Source organism: Rhodnius prolixus, unplaced genomic scaffold, assembly GCF_049639745.1.
Source record: "Rhodnius prolixus isolate KJV_2025 unplaced genomic scaffold, Rpr scaffold_9, whole genome shotgun sequence".
Lineage (NCBI taxonomy): Eukaryota > Metazoa > Arthropoda > Insecta > Hemiptera > Reduviidae > Rhodnius > Rhodnius prolixus.
In genome coordinates, this window is record NW_027411604.1 from 12,156,296 (window position 1) to 12,177,314 (window position 21,019).

A 21,019-nucleotide genomic window follows, 5' to 3' on the forward strand; every position below is an offset into this window, starting at 1 on the left:
AAATCTAGTATTTTTTCTACATGTGTTACGCTGTTATTATAGACTTATATATATAAAGTTTGTAGAAATTCTTTTAAATAAAATATGTATAAAGATTATGTTTTTTTAACCTCTTATTAATAAAATAAGTTTTATCTATATCCTAGTTTTATCAAGTGGTGTTGAAAAAATATTTATAAAGATTATGTTTTTTATTTTTTTAACCACATATTATTATTATTCAAAATAAGTTTTATCTTTATCCAAGTTAGTTTTTTTGGCGTTAATCGGGGCCGTGTGAATAAGTATAATCGCGCGTATGCAAAGGAAGTTTGTGGTTAACTCTTATCTCACATGAGAGAGAGTATAAAATAGGTGCATATCGGATGTAGATTATCTAGTATTTGTTTCTCTCTCTCACCATCGTGTACGTGTTAATCATCATCACCATTAAGAAAACCAGGTAATTAATTTTTTTTTAAACTACAATTGTAAAAAAGAAGTTAAATAGAAGAAGAAGAAAATTGTACAGTATGAACATTTTTTTTTAGAAAAGATAATGAGTAATGATCTATTAAAAAAACTTAATCACCCTACGAGTGAATTGTACAAAAAACTCGGCGATTTGGAAGTAAATAAACCATATCTGATAGCATCTTTTACTAAATTAGAGAAAACTAAATTCGGACCTGCAATATTAGTCACAATACATGATAAAAGTGATACATTGAGTTCCGTTTTTTTACCCAAAAGATTTGTTAACTCATTTGATTACGAAGATATATTCGACTATAAAGGTATATTAATTTTTTTAAAAAAAAAAATAATTTAATTAAGGTAAAAATTATTTTTTTTTTCTCACTAACCTTTGCATTCTTTTTCAAGATGGTGATTTAGTCCTTATTTATAAGGGAATACAAAATAACATAAACGTTATTCAATTTGAATCATCTCACCAAGAGGTGGTAGAGGAGCAGGAGGAGGAGGAGGAGGAGGAGGAACCTCCAAAGAAGAAGAAGCCAAAGAAGACCAGGAAGACATGCATCAACAACAACAACAACAACGAAGAATAGTTAATTTTTTGTAAGTTAAAAAAAAAAAAAATTATGCCTAATCTAACGTGTGATAAATGTGGCAAACACTATTCCAAACCATACAATTTAAAGAGACATGTTGTAATATGTTCACCCAAAAAATGCTTCAAATGTGGTAATATATTCCACACTTTAGGCACTTTAAAGAGACATATTGTGTCATGTTCACCAAGAAAATGTGCAAACTGTGCTAGTATATTCCACACATTCGTAGATTTATTAAATCATATCTCATTAAATTGTATTAAATGTGATGATTCGACGACGACGACGACGACAAACGTTAAGGCCGGAAGCATGAATGTGTGTAATCAAAAACAATATCGATTATTATCGGTTCCTTTAGAAGATGGTGCAGTGATTAGTGCATTAAATAAATCAGCCCAAAATATTTGCATCAAAAATACTAATAATATAAAAGACCCCGCGCTATTTTTACAAGATAAACACGAGGTGCTTCTAAAGTATTTAACTAAAGCCAGAGAAGAGCTATTAATTTTTAAATCATCCATCTTCTTAGAATGTGTTTACAGTCGATATAGGAATTCTGATCTTGAACAGTATACGGATGCTAATTTTAAAACATCAATAGAAATTATCAATGCTAGTTCCAACTTGATTCACTATCTTAACAAAACCTATGCAAAAATTATGAGTGAAATGCAGGAATTTGAAACTAGTGGATCAGGTTGGAAATTAGATTCCATAGATTCCATTGTCATTAGATTAACTAAATATCGTCCGCTGGGCGGAAGAGGGTATATTCCTTTACCAAAGGAAATAGCTGATAAAAAGGCTATCATAAATATACGTAATAGCGATGATTATTGCTTTAAATATGCCATCTTGTGTGGCCAACTAAAGAAACCTGGGTGTTTAACCATGTATAAAAAATTGAATCATTGTTATAATTTTGATAATATCTCCTTTCCAACACCTTTAAAGGATATTGCTAGATTTGAAAAAGATAATAAAGTCTCGATAAATGTTTACTCATTAACCGAGCAGAATCTGGTTTATCCTCTCTCAATAAGTTCGAATAATAAGTCCGTAGAACATTTCGACTTACTATTATTAACCAGCGAGGAAAATAATAATAGCTTACACTATTCATTAATAAAAGATTTATCCAGACTTGTATCTTCACAACTTAGTAATCATGGTAATGGTGTTGTTATATGTAAACGGTGCTTTAAAACATTTGTTCGTGATTATAGAACAGTAGATGGGGAAACAGGTGAGGAACGATTAAAAGCACACCAGTTATTCTGTAATCAACACGAACCGTGTCGAATTAGTATGCCTTTACCATGTGAACAATTACAGTTTACAAATTACCACCACAAACAACACATACCAATAGTTATCTATGCAGATTTTGAATCCTTACTTTTACCTATAGACGGCGCACCCGGAAATTCATCCACATCCTGGTCAAGACAAACACATAAACACCAAATCTGTAGTGTTGGGGCTAAGGTTGTCTCTTCGCTAGCAAACTATCAACAAAAGGACATTTTCCTATATACTGGTGATGATGCGGTTGAAAAATTTATGGAATATTTACATTCAGTGGTTAAAGATGTGGAAGTCTTATATAAGACGATTATTCCCATGAAAGAGCTAACCACACAACAATGTGAGGATTTTGCTAATGCTACTCATTGTGGAATGTGTGAAGGGGTGTTCAATAGATTGGACAAAAAAGCGCATCATCATGACCATCTTACGGGGGAATTTGTGTGTGCTGCACATGTAAACTGCAATTTGAATTTTCAATTACCCAATTTCCTGCCAGTCTACATTCATAACCTTAGCGGATATGATGCTCATCCAATTATCTTGTCTTTGGGCGTTGATCCAGGAGAGGTGAAGGTAATACCAAATTCCAAGGAGAAATATATAAGTTTTTCGAAAAAGTTTTCCGATTGCCCATCCATATGGCTACGCTTTTTGGATACATATAAGTTTCTACCGGATAGCTTAGAACATCTTATAAATAACTTGACGGAATATCCACAAATGGAGAAACAATTTCCCGACAATGGGCAGCGGGCTTTACTACTTAGAAAAGGTGTTTATCCATACACCTATCTAACTAGTATGGAAAAAATGTCCGATCGATCTTTACCACCTAAACAGTATTTCTTTAATGATTTAACCGATGAGCACATATCCGCTGGCGACTATCAACATGCGCAAAAGGTTTGGTCTACATTCCATATAGAAACACTCAAAGAATACACAGAATTGTATTTGACAACGGATATAATTCTCTTAAGCGACATATTTGAACAGTTTAGAAAGGTTTGTGAGTCTATCTACTATATTGATCCAAGTTGGTATTTCACAACACCTGGCCTAGCATTTGATGCATGTTTAAAATGTACAAAAGTTAAATTGGATCTTCTAACGGACTATGACAAATTGCTAATGATTGAATCGGGTATTAGAGGAGGCATCACTTCCTGTGTTACAAGATATGCTAAAGCCAATAATCCCTACATACCCGACTATGATGCTACACAACCAACAAACTATATTCTCTATATAGATGTTAACAATCTTTACGGCTTCGCAATGATACAGCACCTCCCGTTCGGCGGGTTTGAATGGGTCAATGGGGGAGAGGGGGGTGGGGGAGAGGACTTTGACATAACCGCCATTCCAGACAACAGCGATATTGGCTATATTCTAGAGGTTGATCTACACATACCTACACACTTACACGACTATTTCGCCCAGTTTCCACCACTACCGCATCATCAAAATAAAAAACTCTATACCACGCTAGAGGATAAACACCATTATGTGATTCATTATAGAAATTTAAAACAAGCACTATCCATGGGTGTTGTTCTTAAAAAGGTGCATAGAATGTTGAAATTCAATCAATCTCCCTGGCTTAAACCTTATATAGAACTAAATACTAACCTTAGAAAGGCGGCTAGAAATGATTTTGAAAAGGATTTCTATAAGTTGATGAACAACTCTGTTTTTGGTAAATGTATTGAAAACAAGAGGAAACGATTAAACATTAAAATTGTCACATCTGAACAAGCATTGCTAAAGCTGTCCAAACGGGCCAACTTTAAAGATCGTACAATTTTCAATGAAAACGTTATTGCTGTTCATCTGCAACAAGAGTCCATTCACTTTGATCGGCCCATTTACGTTGGATTTTCCATTTTAGAACTTTCCAAACATTACATGTATCATTTCCATTACCAGGTCATGTTAAAATACTATACTCCTAAAACATTAACCCTTCTCTATTCCGACACAGACTCATATATTTATAAAATTGAAACCAACGATGTTTATGATGACCTAATTACATTAAAAACACACTTTGACACTTCCAACTACCCGCCCACGCATAAATCTTTCTCAAATCACAATAAGAAGGTGTTGGGTAAATTTTCCGATGAGACTGGTGGTGATCCTATTCAAGAGTTGGTTGCATTAAGGCCTAAAATGTATAGCCTGAAAATATTTAAGCGTGGTATTATAAAAAAAGCGAAGGGTGTTAAAAAAAGTGGTGTTAATAGGATCACTTTTTCCGATTATTTAAATATTTTACACAATAAAGAATGTGTTTTATATTCCTCCTTTAAAACTATTCAATCCAAACTTCACCACCTGTTCACATATGAATGTAATAAGAAGAGTTTATCTTTTCTAGATGATAAACGATTCATTTTATCCGATGGTGTGCATACTCTTCCTTTTGGACACCACCAGCTAGACAAATAACAGCACCATTAACCATGCATACAATATCTAATCTTTGCTTAAAATTTACTATTGACGATGATGATAAGAGGTATTTCCAACCATTATCACTTTTAGATGCAAGTATGATTAAAATATGTTTAAATTTAGATAAAAGGAACGATATTTCCCGATTGGAAATACCTTCAACTATCCAATGTAAATTATTCAATGTTTACTCTTATTTTTGTATAGATACGTATAAAAAATGTTTCATAGATTTATATTGTTTTGATAATGTGGAATTTGATGCTGGTAAACCAATGTCAATATCAGATTATATTGCTATAATGTATTGTTATCCAGACAAGACATCTTTATTATTACATCACTTTAAATCAATTAAAATAACCATTAAAATGTATTATTTTAGAAAAATAAACATTCTTTTCAATAATAATAATAATGGCCGAGATATATTATTCACTAATACCAATTCACATTATAATTTTTGTGTTAAATGTTGTAACTTGCTCACACCACCTAAAGGTATTATTTGGAATTGTTATTATACCTGTATGTATACAAACAATATTGATCTTCTTTCAAGTATTATATATGATAAACTATTTTGGTGTTTTAACTGTATTAAATGTCCATTATTTAGTGTAGAACATTTTTTACCTGAACAGATATGTGCTTAAAAAAATTGTATTAATAAACTATGGATATCCCCACCACTTTATGGTTAACCACACTTCCGTTCTTATTTAACTCTCCTGAGGAGATTTTTTCCACCCATTGTGAGTTCAGTTTTTTATACGAACACACTGTGTGACTAGAAAAAAATTACATAATGGAAGAATGGAATTTGGTTATGACTCACCCTTTCTATCACCAATTTCAACACGATTTCTACAAACGTGTTTTAGGACCTGAGCAAGCAATTCAATTTATGCTTTTATACAACAATATGCAAGAATTGGAAACATTATCACATGCATATGTAAAAAAAGGTGATTATAAAGACTTCCACTATATTAATTGTTGTTGGTCAAATCCTAAATGCACGGAAGGGCCAGATACTTGCAAATGTTGTAATATCTCAAGTTTATGTTATAATATTATTACCAAATTAGATGAAATTTACAATTGTAATCACATTGAAGTATATTTGTCTAAAAGAGTGAATAATTTTAGTTTTACATAAAAAAATATATATATGCTTGTACATTTTATATGATGATGAAATTATAACACAATAAATATATATTAAAGAAATAAAACTATTTTTTCTTTTTTTTTTTTTCCTTTTCCAACATACTTTCCTAGTTAATATATATATGGTAAGATGTATATTCCCTATGTATTATTATTATAACCTTTAAAATGTTATTTTAGGTGACAGCGCCAAAAACACATTATAATGGATGGCGAGGTTACATTAGGTTATCCATAATCTTACGTCTCTCTCTCTCAGTAAGATGTCGTATTTTGTGTTAAAATGGTGACATAATGAGTGATAAGATGCTAACAATACCTCTCATATGTGAGATACCTAGTTAATGTCTTTAAGGTGACATTAAAAGCACCAAAAACACACATAATATTCTAATTGGGGTGAGGTTACATTAGGTTATCCATAACCTTACACCAATACTCACTTGCTATTGGTAAGTATATTAAAAATATTATTATGAACATATTTCCAAGTGTTTATTGTGCTAAAAGTGTTAAGATTATCCTCTTAATGATAAAAATATTCTCATAAATTTAAAAATAACATACGGGGGAGGTTACATTAGGTTATCCATAACCTTACACCAAAAATCACTCGTTATTGGTAAATATTAAAAAAAGTTAATATTTATCCTCTATAAGTAATAAAAATAACATTAAAATGTGTTAAAATATTTCCAAGTCTTAATAAGTGTAATATATCTTAATCTTTGTGTTATCAGTGTGGATAAGATGACGTATGACGTCACACCCTCCGGCATACGGACGCTCGTGTGCGCACAACCTCGGCCATAAGGAGTGCTAGGAGTGGGGGCCGCGCACGGACGCGCACAGCGCTATCCTAGTGTGGACCGGGGTGAGGAAGCGGGGGTACCCCCCTGCATTCCCTCACCCTGTCTCCCATAAGGCCGCGGCTCCAAAAAAAGACCCTCAATCACCAAAACATATCTACTAGCGTTTCTTTAACATTATATCTTATAACTAATTATCAACTAAACAATAATGGGTTCACAGAATAATTTATGTTTTTTTCTAAAACTAATTTATGTTAACCAAATGTTTTTGTTTTCACATCACTGCAACACAGTTACAGCTATAAATTTACTAAATTAATTAATTTAAAACTATGTTTGACTTCCACATCACTGAGTGTCAGGGTTTGGCTTCCTCACTTCTGTAGCTTCTTATTTATTTAATTCGTATTAACCATTTTTGGCTTCCATATCATAGTTGCTTTGCCCTTCGTCATACAAGTTAATGACATACTGGAGTTTAATATTAAGAGGATCAGGGAGAAAAATAGTAAGAGATATCTTTTTTGTTCTTTTTTTTAAATACAATGTACAATGTTTTAAGTCTCTTAAAACTAACTTAACTAAATAAAGTTGGTTTTCCTCATCACAACTTGGAATTAGCGTAACTTAAAACTAACTTATAACTAAGTAGCATTTCAATTTTTTGGTTTTCACTTCAAAGGTTGGTTCCACATCTTCATTATCATTGTCGTTCTTCATTATCCTTGATCTTAATAATTATCTTAACTATACTTAAAACTAATTGTTTGGAACATGAATAGTTTAATTTGTTAGGTAAACTATAATGTTATTTTCGTGAAACGTCACTAAATAAACTACACTTAAACTAACAAAAAGCCTTCTTTAATTCTGTCAGGTCAGTATGTTTATTCTTCTATGAAGTATCGCTATGTATATATTTTTCTGTTTATCACGTTTACTTGTTTTTGTAAATAAACTATTATTGATTTAAAAAGAAACCTTTTTCTTAGATTAGTACAGAAGTTGTATATTTAGCTGGCAATGAATTTTTCGCTAGTTAATTTAAGTTTTGATCATAAAAGGAAAAGACAAATTTAAGTGAAAAGAAGATATCAATATAGAAAAAAGTTGAAAAAAATTAAACACGCTTGCAGCAGAGGAAGAAATAACTTGACGAGATCTTATTAGTTTTATTTCATGCTCGAACTGGAGCAGTTGAGGTTTATTTTTTGTTAGCAAATTTAGATTTAGTACTATATCTCAAACGTTCGCGATACTGCACCAGATAACACTTTCATATTCTACAACCCTTTTTAAACAGTTCTAATTTATAGCTTGTAATCATTTCGCTTATCGTTAATGAATATATTTCTATTTATAAAGCTTAATTAAATTTGGAAAAAATTTAAATTGAAGCTACATTTGAGCTTTAAAAAATGTACTATCTCTGTTAGCCTACTCCCGGGAGTAGTTGCCCGGGGAGCACCTCGAGGAGGTAGAGATCAGTTTTTGCTCCCCAAAGAACGCCTTTCTACCCACATCCGCATTCTAGTTGGTCATATAAGCAGGCATAGGGATACGTAGAACTCCATACAATGGAGTTTATATAAATGTTTCTGGAGAAAATTGGAGGTAAAAGTAATAGGATCAATAAATCCTTTCGAGATAAAAGGAAATACAGGGAGATCTACCTGCATTGACCAGAGACTAGAATGAGTTAAACCTAGATTTCTAGGTTATGTATAGGATGGGGCAATTAGGGAAATAGGGGGATAATTAGAAAGGACTGGTGGATAATTGGCATTATAAAAAGATACAGACTTGAAGAAAACCAAGTCAGTAAAACCAACAAAGAAAACGAAATTCAAGAAATAACTAGAAGACAAGTAACAACTAAAACCCCAGCCCGAAATTATACAAATCAACCAATAAACAAAAGATTTTAAAACAAAGAAACGTGTAATGTATAAAATCAGAGCCAGTGTTTTTTGTCACGGAGTGTTGTGCAAAATGTGTATCTCAAATAAATCTACTAAAATAATTAATTAGTTGGTGTAAATTGATTAACAGTTGCTCTTAAAAAACCGAGTAAAAACATTGTTAGTGGCCACTAAAATGTTTTAAATAATTATAATTCCAAGTATTCATTTAGGTGAGTAGTGAACATGCAATTAATAAAATGATTTCATTTTTTCATGCATTATTATCATGCTATTAGTTACACCATATTAATTGAAAATGTAAATGTAAAATAAGTGGAATTATAATTAACATTGAAGAGAAAAATTATACTAGAAAATTTGTAAAAGTAAGTGTTTCAATTATTAATAATAGAACTCCTAAAGATTTGCGACTGACTGCAAAGCTATTAATGTAGCAACAATAAGACTGCTTTGAGAATACTATCAATAATAACTAGAAAAGATCTCCTACCCTTGGACGAATTTGAAATGAAACCGTCTCGACAAGTTTCTCAGTAACCAGCGAACGCAATCAACCTGTTAACCGTTTTCTTCATCCAATCAATGTCACTCTTTTACCTAAATAAAACCTTCTTTTTAAGATTAAAACGTAGGTTAATTAATAAAAATATATTGCCAAGAAATATACACTATCTGTTCCAAAAGAAAAAAAAGTCACTTAAATGAACCAATAATGCAAAGTTAGAATAAAAAATTTAAACATATACCAATACTTCAAGAACACTTCAACAGTCTGCAAAACAAAATTAAAGTGTGATATGGTTTCTTCTTATATGGCACGGGCACACTTGCCCAACTTACAACTAAGCTTAACCTAACTTAGAAACTAGATACTTTGCCATCAATTGAAATTCCTAAGATATGGTTTCTTCTTATATGGGAAGGGCTCACTTGCCCATTTTACAACTAAGCTTAACCTAACTTACAAACTAGATACTTTAGTTATCCATTGAAATTCCTTTGATATGGTTTCTTCTTATATAACAGGGGCACACTTGCCCAACTTACAACTAAGCTTAACCTAACTTACAAACTAGGTACTTTAGCCATCCATTGTAATTCCATTGATATGTTTTCTTCTTATATGGCAGGGGCACACTTGCCCAACTTACAACTAAGCTTAACCTAACTTACAAACTAGGTACTTTAGCCATCCATTGTAATTCCTTTGATATGGTTTCTTGTCATATGGCAGGGACACACTTGCCCAACTTACAACTAAGCTTAACTTAACTTAGAAACTAAGTACTTTAGCCATCCATTGAAATTCCTCATATATGGTTTCTTCTTATATGGCAGGGGCACACCTGCCCAACTTACAACTAAGCTTAACCTAGCTTACAAACTAGATACTTTAGCCATCCATTGGAATTCCTAAGATATGGTTTCTTTTTATATGGCAGGGGCACACTCTCCCAACTTACAACTAAGCTTAACCTAACTTAGAAACTAGATACTTTGCCATCAATTGAAATTCCTAAGATATGGTTTCTTCTTATATGGGAAGGGCTCACCTTCCCATTTTACAACTAAGCTTAACCTAACTTACAAACTAGATACTTTAGTTATCCATTGAAATTCCTTTGATATGGTTTCTTCTTATATAACAGGGGCACACTAGCCCAACTTACAACTAAGCTTAACCTAACTTACAAACTAGGTACTTTAGCCATCCATTGTAATTCCTTTGATATGTTTTCTTCTTATATGGCAGGGGCACACTTGCCCAACTTACAACTAAGTTTAACCTAACTAACAAACTAGGTACTTTAGCCATCCATTGTAATTCCTTTGATATGGTTTCTTCTCATATGGCAGGGGCACACTTGCCCAAGTTACAACTAAGCTTAACTTAACTTAGAAACTAGGTACTTTAGCCATCCATTGAAATTCCTAAGATATGGTTTCTTTTTATATGGCAGGGGCACATTCTCCCAACTTACAACTAAGCTTAACCTAACTTACAAACTAGATACTTTAGCTATCCATTGAAATTCCTTTGATATGGTTTCTTCTTATATGGCAGGGGCACACTTGCCCAACTTACAACTAAGCTTAACCTAACTTAGGAAACTAGATACTTTGCCATCCATTGAAATTCCTAAGATATGGTTTCTTCTTATATGGGAGGGGCTCACTTGCCCAACTTACAACTAAGCTTAACCTAACATACAAACTAGATACTTTAGTTATCCATTGAAATTCCTTTGATATGGTTTCTTCTTATATGGCGGCGGCTCACTTGCCCAACTTACAACTAAGCTTAACCTAACTTACAAACTAGATACTGTAGATATCCTTTGAAATTCCTAAGATATGGTTTCTTTTTATATGGCAGGAACACATTTGCCCAATTTACAACTAAGCTTGACCTAACTTACAAACTAGATACTTTGGCCATCAATTGGAATTTCTGATATGTGGTTTCTTCTTATATTGGAGGGGCACACCTGCCCAACTTACAACTAAGCTTAACCTAACTTACAAACTAGATACTGTAGATATCCTTTGAAATTCCTAAGATATGGTTTTTTTTATAGGCAGGGCACACTTACCCGACTTACAACTAAGCTTAACCTAACTTACAAACTAGATACTGTAGATATCCTTTGAAATTCCTAAGATATGGTTTCTTTTTATAGGCAGGGCACACTTACCCGACTTACAACTAAGCTTAACGTAACTTACAAACTAGATACTTTAGCCATCCATTGAAATTCCTAAGATATGGTTTCTTTTTATTGGCAGGGCACACTTACCCGACTTACAACTAAGCTTAACCTAACTTACAAACTAGATACTTTGCCATCCATTGAAATTTCTAAGATATGGTTTCTTCTTATATGGGAAGGGCTCACTTGCCCATTTTACAACTAAGCTTAACCTAACTTACAAACTAGATACTTTAGCCATCCATTGTAATTCCTTTGATATGTTTTCTTCTTATATGGCAGGGGCACACTTGCCCAACTTACAACTAAGCTTAACCTAAGTTACAAACTAGGTACTTTAGCCGTCCATTGTAATTCCTTTGATATGGTTTCTTCTCATATGGCAGGGGCACATTTGCCCAACTTACAACTAAGCTTAACTTATTTTAGAAACTAGATACTTTGCTATCCATTGAAATTCCTTTGATATTGTTTCTTCTTATATGGCAGGAGCACACTTGCCCAACTTACAACTAAGCTTAACCTAACTTACAAACTAGATACTTTAGTTATCCATTGAAATTCCTTTGATATGGTTTCTTCTTATATGGCAGGGGCACACTTGCCCAACTTATAACTAAGCTTAACCTAACTTACAAACTAGAAACTTTAGTTATCCATTGAAATTCCTTTGATATGGTTTCTTCTTATATGGCTGGGGCACACTTGTCCAACTTACAACTAAGCTTATCCTAACTTACAAACTAAATACTTTAGCTATAAATTGAAATTTCTGATATGTGGTTTCTTCTCATATGGCAGGGGCTCTCTTGCCCAAGTAACAACTTAGCTTAACCTAACTTACAACCTAGATACTTTAGCCATCCATTGAAATTCCTTTGATATAGTTTCTTTTTATATGGCAGGGGCACACTTGCCCAACTTGCAACTAAGCTTAACCTAACTTAGAAACTAGATACTTTAGCTATGTATTGAAATGTTTAAGATATGGTTTCTTTTATATATGTCTGGGGAACACTTGCCCAACTTACAACTAAGCTTAACCTAACTTACAAGCTAGATACTTTAGTCATCAATTGAAATTCCTGAGATATAGTTTCTTCTGATGGGACTGGTGGGTAAGTGGGCTTACAAAAAGGTACAGACTTGAAGAAAAGCAAGTCTGCAAATCCAACAAAGAAAGAGAAATTCAAGAATCAAGAAGAAGTCGATTAACAACTGAAACCTCAGCCTGCAATTGAACAAATCAACCAAGAAACAAAAGATTTTAAAACAAAGAAACGTGTAATGTATAAAATCGGAGCCAGTTTTTTTTGTCACGAAGTGTTGTGCAGGATGCGTATCCGAGATAGATCTAACGCAATAATTAATTAGTCGGTATATGTGATTCACATTTAGTTTTAAAAAACCGAGTAAAAACATTTTTAGTGGCCACTTAAATGTTTTAAATAATTATAATTCCAAATATTCATTTAGGTGAGTAGTGAACATGCAATTAGTGAAATGATTTAATTTTTTCATGCATTATTATCATGCTATTAGTTACACCATATTAATTAAATATGAAAATGTAAAATAAGTGGAATTATAATTAACATTGAAGCGAAAGATTATACTAGAAAATTTGTAAAAGTAAGTGTTAATTGAAGCTAAATTTGAGCTTTGAAACGTGTACTGTCTCTGTTAGCCTACTCCCGGGAGTAGTTGCCCAGGGAGCACCTCGAGGAGGTAGAGATCAGATTTCGCTCCCCAAAAATTACCTACCGATTATCGCAATAACTAAAAGGTTAAGGATTATCTTTCCTTATTAATGAATTGTACAAACTTAAAATCTAGATATTGTTTTCAATAATTGAGAACGTTTTATGATTTGCTGTATGAAAATGTCTCATAAACCTTGAATAATATTTTAATTTTCCTCAGTCTAGAATATTATATTTAAGAACATAAGAAATCTTTTTAGGGAAACGAAATGCCCTCCAAAACAAAATTTTTTAATGAAGTTAGCCCATTACTCATAGAATCATATAAATTTACTTGGTGTATTTTAAATCAAAGATATTTATATCTTTCTTTTCATTCAACGCTTAACTCCAAAGTGAAGGTTGCCTTTCTTATTGTGCGCTTTAAAATTATTTCAAAATGCAATCAATTGTAGAATGTTTCATTTGAATCCTTAATTGATTTCAATAATTAATTTTATTTTAAACTATTTGAATTTCTATTATAAAATTTTAATTTGCAGTGTTCTTATTGAATAAAATAATAAATATTATTACTTACTTGTTTTTTTCCTAAATTTACTTAACCCCTGCTTATTCTGTTCAAGGTAGGTAAAGACTGTTCGGGATGACATACTTCACAATTCGGACTATTGATTGTTATAGAAAAGTTGATAAGAAATGTCCCAAGGTCTAAAGCTATTTCAAGAGTCAAGTTACAACAAAAAAAAAAATTGAAATTACAATAAACATGAATTTAAATTCAAAATGTAAAAATTAATAATGTGAAATATAAAAATAATTAAAGAAATACGAATCATTGCTTGTCTAGGCATGCAAGATTCATTCGTCGACCACGTGCTAATTCATTTTTTGAAATTTTTTAGTTAAAAAATATTTAAATTTATACCGAAAATTAATTTTATGTTAAAAAGTAAAAATTAATAAAGTGAAATAGAAAAATAATTAAAGAAATACGAATCATTGCTTGTCCAGGCATGCAAGATTCATTGGTCGACCATGTGCTAATTCATTTTGTTAAATTTTTTAGTTAAAAAATGTTTAAAATTATACCGAAAATTAATGTTATGTTAAAAAGTAAAAATTAATTAAGTGAAATAGAAAAATAATTAAAGAAATACGAATCATTGCTTGTCCAGGCATGCAAGATTCATTGGTCGACCACGTGCTAATTCATTTTTTTTAAATTTTTAGTAAAAAAATATCTAAAACCCCGTAAATTTAATATAGTCGTATCACTTTATTAAATTTAACAAAAATTTGATTGAATTTAATTAAATAAGTAATAAAATCTTACTTACGTGAACTGCATAGATGTTCACTGGTCGGGAGCTCAATGGCAACTGACTGCAAAAATCCGTTAGTCGCCATATTTGAACTTTGTTTTTTTATAAAATCAAATTTAAGCATAATTCTGTTTAAAATGGATTAATAACAAATTAATTTAGATAAAAAAAATGATTTTCCTACACTATTAATTGTTTTATATTCTTTTTTTTAAAGAAATAATGTTGGACTACTTTATGACGTCACACCTAAGCACATGGTTTTGCGGAAGAATACGAAAAGTAGTTCCAATTGAAAATTAATAAAACTAATTTTTTTCTTTTAAAAAATGAAAGAATATTAAATTATCAAGTTGAATTAAGTAGTTTAAAATATTTTTTCCTCTAGAAATTGTTTTTTAAGGCAAAAATGAGCACCTGTACTCCTGACCTTCTTTGGCTAATTCTTGAAAATCTGCTCGATAGATTTTCTTCAAAATTGGAATTTTAATTAAATAATAGGTAATGTTTAATAATAAATTAGTAGTAAAACTTAAAATTTTATTTAAATGCTAGTTTACGACTTAGACCTAGGGCTGAAGTTGTACTCCAGAAGTGGTCTAAAAACAAGATGTCAGAGAACAGTTTTCAGTAAAATTTACGTAATGCGGCTTAAATAAAAAGTACACAAAGATTGAACAAAATCTTTGAAGCTGTTTTTAAGAAAATCCGTAAAAACTACTTAACCTATTACCTACCTTGTAAGTGGCGAATTTTCACGAACCTACGCGATAATTTTCTCCTTTAAGTTAATATTTTTGCAAAATCTTTATTGTCTGTAATACTACGTTAGTGGTAAGATCTTAATCTTGTGTTGAAATTGTTTCATATGTAAGCCCTAAAGCAGAAAACCTTCATATTTTTCATATAAAATTTTAGCTCGCATTTCCTCATTGTAATTGAATTTTACATAATACTTAATAATAATAGTTAAGTGTAGGCGGAAACTTTTACCTGTGAGCCGTTTTTTAAATAACTTAAATCAGCCTTTACCCAATCTTCTTTTTTCCCGTAAGTACAATCAATCAATTTCTTTCTATTCGTTAATATTAATCAAAAAATAAAATTTAGGTTTATGTGATGTGCCTGTTTTAAACCAGTTATATTATCCTTAATAAGGGCAGTTTAGACCTTAGATGTGATGTTTAGTTCACTAAGATAGCTCAAAAACCAATCAATACTGAACTATACATTCAATATTTACTTTTCTGGTTGATCAATATAGCAATTTTAGATCAAATTAATGTATTTTAATAATAATATACCACCTAGAATCCTAAAGATTAATATACCTACAAATTATTTGAATCTGGGATGTCATTTCGTTCAAAATACTATCAATTATGTGATTTGTAACTACGTGAACATACAGAAGTTTATTAAAAAATAAAGTTATTCTATGTGAATTCTATAGAAATCTTTGTAAATTAGTTAAATTTTATCATATTTGTAAAAAGTTGCTGTAAAAAAGAAGATAGTTTATTACCAGTTCAGTTTCTGTATAATCTTCTTACCCACATTAGACAACAAATAAAGTTTACCAGCAAATAAGATCAAACTAAGCTTATAAGCAAAGATAAATTTGTGAATGATATTTGTAATAATAGTAAAAAAGCTAATATTCTTCGAACATTGAATTACAGGCATTTCTTTTATCAACTGGTAAACTAATTGGTAAATTAAACCAATAATCTGATTTATTTTTTTTAGATTTTCTTTAAATTACCAAAATTATGAAAAGTGCACGAAGTAAGCTCTCTCTTTCGCTGAAAGGATATTAAATAGAACACTGTTTTCGTTATTAAATACTTCCCCTGTTGATTTATTTATGATTCTGTTATATTTATGATTTATTACATTCTATGTACATATGCTTTAAAAATCAATTCTCTAATGTTTTCAGTAAAAATGAATGTTATATTTGATAAAATACTTGAATATAATAAAATCTTCTGTTACTTTAATATGTGGAGTTTTGTCATGTCCCAAAATGTAATATTAGATTTGAAGAATGAATTCAGATTGATCCAAATTTTCTGAAACACTTTCTGTTTACCAGTATATTGTCACCTTCTTCAATTATAGTTGGTTTAAGAGCAATCAAGTTTTACTGAGTTATCAAGAAGATTGGTCCAATTATGATTGTGAGAATTGTAGTAAGAGGAAGTGGTTTTCGAAGATTTTAGCCAATCATACTGAAGTTACAACGTTCAATTTAGGCTACTTTCTGCCTTCTTTTTTTATAGTTAGATTAAGGACAACCTACTTCCAAGTTTTTGGAGTAATTGCTGATAAATGGTACTTTATGTGAATAAAGTGGAAGTTGTTAGTGGACTTTAATGGGTTCAGGTTGCCCTTAAATAAAATTTTGGGCAATCAGTTTAAATTTGCATTTAAAAGTAATTTTAAGGCCAGCTAATGTTAAATAAACCAAAAATCTGATTTAATTCTTTTTGTCTCTCTGTTTTAATTACCACAATTATGAAAAGTGCACGAAGTAAGCTCTCACCTAGGCTCTATTTTCCAATACATTTTTTATAGAGTTTAGGAATGATCCAGTGCATGTTAAGCAGTAATTTCTATGAAAAGATATTTAGTGGAACTCCTGTCTTAGTTTATTAAAACGTTCCTTTGTTACTATTAGGAAATAAAGTAATTTGGAAATCACTTTCCAAGACTTCTTTTACAACATTGAAAAGATTCGTCACAATTGGGATTGATAAAAAAGGTTTTTCTTTAAATGAAAAGTTTAAAGTTCATGTTAATTTTTCTTGAGAGAAAAACAAATCTGGTTTGAGATAACCATTTTCAAGAGGGAGTATCTATTTATTATTTTTGTATAGTTACTTTTTCTTCTAGATTTTCCTTGGTAAAGGTAGTTATATATTTTCTTTCCATAAAAATTGGAAATTCCCATCAAAATATTATCTGATAAGATGTGTTCTTACATCTATACTTGGTATTATTACTGGTAAAATTTTCTATGATAGTATGTTGTATTGTAAAAGGTGTGAATTTTGTCAAAGTTATGGTATTTTAGGGAATTAGGAAAAAAACTTTTCTAACTAAAAACTATTTTTTTCTTCTTAATTTCATCCTCTAATTGTATTACATTTATTTAGCATTTCATTTATTACATTTATATATTTAAAATTACTTAGTAATGAGCAGCGCGTATGCTCCCAACCTCTTTTTAAGAATACATCTCTAAAAATTTGTTATTCCTGCACAACTTTGAAACTCCTTAGAATTAAAGGTTCGTGTGGGCGCTAAACCAAACGTTTGATTGATTTTATTTTTTCTGTCCCCTTCGCTAAGTATCATTCGTAAGTTCAGTTTTTTGAAGGGTATAATGTTGGGAGAAAGAGAAAGTGGAGGTGGAATGTAGGAAGATCTAGTATTTTGGTGATGTTCAGTACGTGAGAGATCTTATCAATTTGGCCCATTCACCTTCATCCTGTTGGAGATGTTAAGGATTATTGTATTTCAAGACTATTCTAGTGATAGTACACGGAGAATTATCTTCTGTTGAAAATGAATGAGTTATATAGAGTACTGTCCATAAACAAACATTACTAGCATTTAAAAACAAAAAACATTTATAAATGCCCGCTTGTTTAAAAATAAAATTGGTTAAAGTGGTAAAAGTAAAAATGATCGATAGAAGTAAATTTTATAAAATAAAATCAAGTAATGTATAAATAAAATAATGTAATAAAAAATAAAGTAATGTATAAAGTAAAAAATTTTTAAGTTTTTTTAATTTGGCTAAAAAACAGCCATCTATAGACAGGATAAGAGTATAATCAAGATGTTTATTAATATTTATTAAGCAAGTTACAATAAATTATTTTTATCATTTTCAGATACGAATGAGGCAGTTTTAACGTTACAAGTATATGATATTGAACGAGCTACCAAACCTAAAGAAAGAGTGTTATTCTACAATTATACACCTTTACAATAGAGAAAACCTATTCAGGAACTAACTACTTTATATAATAAAATTACGAATTGAGGCATCTAATAGATGGCACTGGATTTATTTTAAAACAATTTTATTGTGACATTGATGTAAAAATATTAATAATGAACATCTTTGTTAACTCGTTGCCGCAAATGACGGCTATAGCCGTCCGATCTTTGTTGATATGTAGGCAAACGACGACTATAACCATCGTGCACATTTTAATTAATAAAAAAAAAGTACAGCGTTAGTAGGAAGTGTACTAACGCATACACTTGTTAATTATTGAATAATACATTAAAAAAAAGCAAAATATGGCATAAAACTATTTGAACTTAATACGCCGGACGGATATGTGCTAAATATTGAAATTTATGAAGGAAAATCACATAACATAGAGAAAACATCCAAAACAAGTAGTCTTGTTTTGTGGTTAATGCAGCCATATTTGAATAAAGGACATCATCTCTTTATGGACAATTTTTACAACAGTGTCGAGCTGTCAAAAGAGCTGCTAAAACATAAAACACACACAACCGGAACGCTTCGTCCTAACAGAAAAGGTAATCCTCAAGAAGTAACATCAAAGAAGTTAAAAAAGGGCGAATATATATATATATATATATATGGCGTAGACGAGGTCAAATTTATGTATCGAAATGGCGAGATAAACGGAACGTTCTGTCCATAACAACAAATCATCATCCGGAAATAGTGGAAGTTACTAACAAATTTGGACAAAAGAAGAATAAACCAAATGATTTAGCCGAACACAATTTGAATATGTCAGGAGTTGACAGATGTGATCAAATGATTTCGTATTATTCGTCACCTCGAAAATCCATTAGATGGTATATAAGTTTAGAGATTTGCTAATACAATCACTGATCGGACTACCTCATACTGAGATTTCTGGAAAGAATTTAGTGGCATTAACACCTACGCGTGGTCGACCGAAACAAATAAATGCATTACCACTGACATCAACAAATTGTCCACAACAACATTTCTTGGAAAAGATACCTCCGCCTGTTGATTTTCAGCGTAAAACTTATTTTTTACGGTGCAGACAATGTACGACCCTCCGAATTAGAAAAGAAACGTCATACAGATGTAAAATTTGTCCAAGTAAACCACCATTGTGTCCAGAATGCTTCGAATTCTATCATTTATAATGCTTTTTTGTATGTTTAGAGATTTGTAATTTGTTTCCTAAATTAATTTTTTTTTTTATTTTTACTATTTTATAAGCAAAATAAATTACAAATGATCATTTTGTTTTAAATTGATTTTCTTGTGTTAAGATTACACCTATTTACTCTCTTTTATTCATAGGAATCATTTTGAATTAGTAAGGCAAATGCTGTATAGTCGTCACGACGGTCATAGCCGTCATTAGCTCTGGAAAGAGAAAAAATGACATGATGAGCAAATGACGGTTATAGCCGTTGAGAGGTTTTTTGGAAAAACCGTGGCCAAATGTGATAATTTTTACTTCCAAACATACAACTTACACTTGATTCCATCTGGCAGCCATAAACAATTGAGAAAAAAAAGTGTGTTTCTGAGCACGATCATCAAATTAAAAGTATGCGGCAACGGGTTAACTCATATTTGTGATGTTTATGTACTTACATTAGAAATCCTTATTTTAGACTCTAAACTTTAGAGTGATTTGATTTAATAAATCTTTCATTATAAATTTTACAATGTTATTACATTTTTTTTTATCACTTTTCTCCATGTAAATAAACTCGGAGAGTGTCTATATGTTATTATAAGAAATGTATTTTATTCATGATAAATTGCATGTTTAAATATAACCTTTTTTTTTTATAACCCTTTCCAATCAGTATTGCTTGCCTGCTTAAAAAAATCGGTAAAAATAAATAAAATTAGTTGCAAAAACTGCAGCGCTCAAAGGATTATTACAGTAGTTGCGAATGGCAAATAAAAGGTCGCAGTCTGAAACAACTAAAAGTTATAATTACATCTTTACTATTGCTTTATGCACTATATTTGTTACTACCATAACGTAGACGACTTTCTATACTTTATAGGACCTCCTTACATTCACATTTACCCATGTTGACGACTCTCTGGAATTATGTAGGGCCTCCTTTCACTCAAATATAACCATGTTGACGATCCACTAGAATTATACAGGAGTATACGAAAAAGAATTTTGTGTGTTGATTAAACACTACTTTATGAAAGGCAAAACGCCTCAGGAGACTAAAGAGAAGATTGATAAACATTATGGAGACTCTGCACCTTCGATTAGAACAGTTTATAAGTGGTTTCAAAATTTTCGGAGTGGCCATATGGGCACAAGTGACGCTGAACGTTCTGGACGCCCTGTTGAGGTTACTACTCAAGAAACCATTGATAAAATCCATGATATGGTGATGGATGACAGAAGAGTGAAGGTGCGTGAGATTGCTAGTGCTGTGGGCATCTCGAATGAACGGGTACATAATATTTTGCATCAACATTTGGACATGACAAAGCTATCCGCAAGATGGGTGC

General features: G+C 31.2%; 2 protein-coding genes across 7 annotated transcripts in view; both read left to right on the top strand.

The window, feature by feature from the left end:
• Nucleotides 1-20,274, top strand: part of LOC141454749 (uncharacterized) — a 38,772-nt gene extending 18,498 nt beyond the window's left edge. For 2 of the 6 annotated variants that reach the window (XR_012458928.1, XR_012458929.1), the window contains one exon: nucleotides 13,786-16,436. The gene's annotated coding sequence lies outside the window, so the exon portion shown is untranslated. Of the gene's footprint in view, nucleotides 1-13,785; nucleotides 16,441-18,389 lie in introns of those variants that run through there. The other 4 variants (XR_012458931.1, XR_012458930.1, XR_012458934.1 and 1 more) reach the window with 4 other exon arrangements.
• Nucleotides 29-6,039, top strand: LOC141454748 (uncharacterized). Its single transcript, XM_074129313.1, has 3 exons — nucleotides 29-442; nucleotides 531-776; nucleotides 865-6,039. The coding sequence occupies exon 3, from the start codon at nucleotides 1,086-1,088 to the stop codon at nucleotides 4,827-4,829; it is 3,744 nt and encodes a 1,247-aa protein (XP_073985414.1). The 5' UTR covers nucleotides 29-442; nucleotides 531-776; nucleotides 865-1,085; the 3' UTR covers nucleotides 4,830-6,039.
• Nucleotides 20,275-21,019: the final 745 nt, after the last annotated feature.

Excerpts from the sequence above, each read along its gene's own strand:
- LOC141454748 (XM_074129313.1), top strand. The coding sequence starts at position 1,086 with ATGCCTAATCTAACGTGTGATAAATGTGGCAAACACTATTCCAAACCA.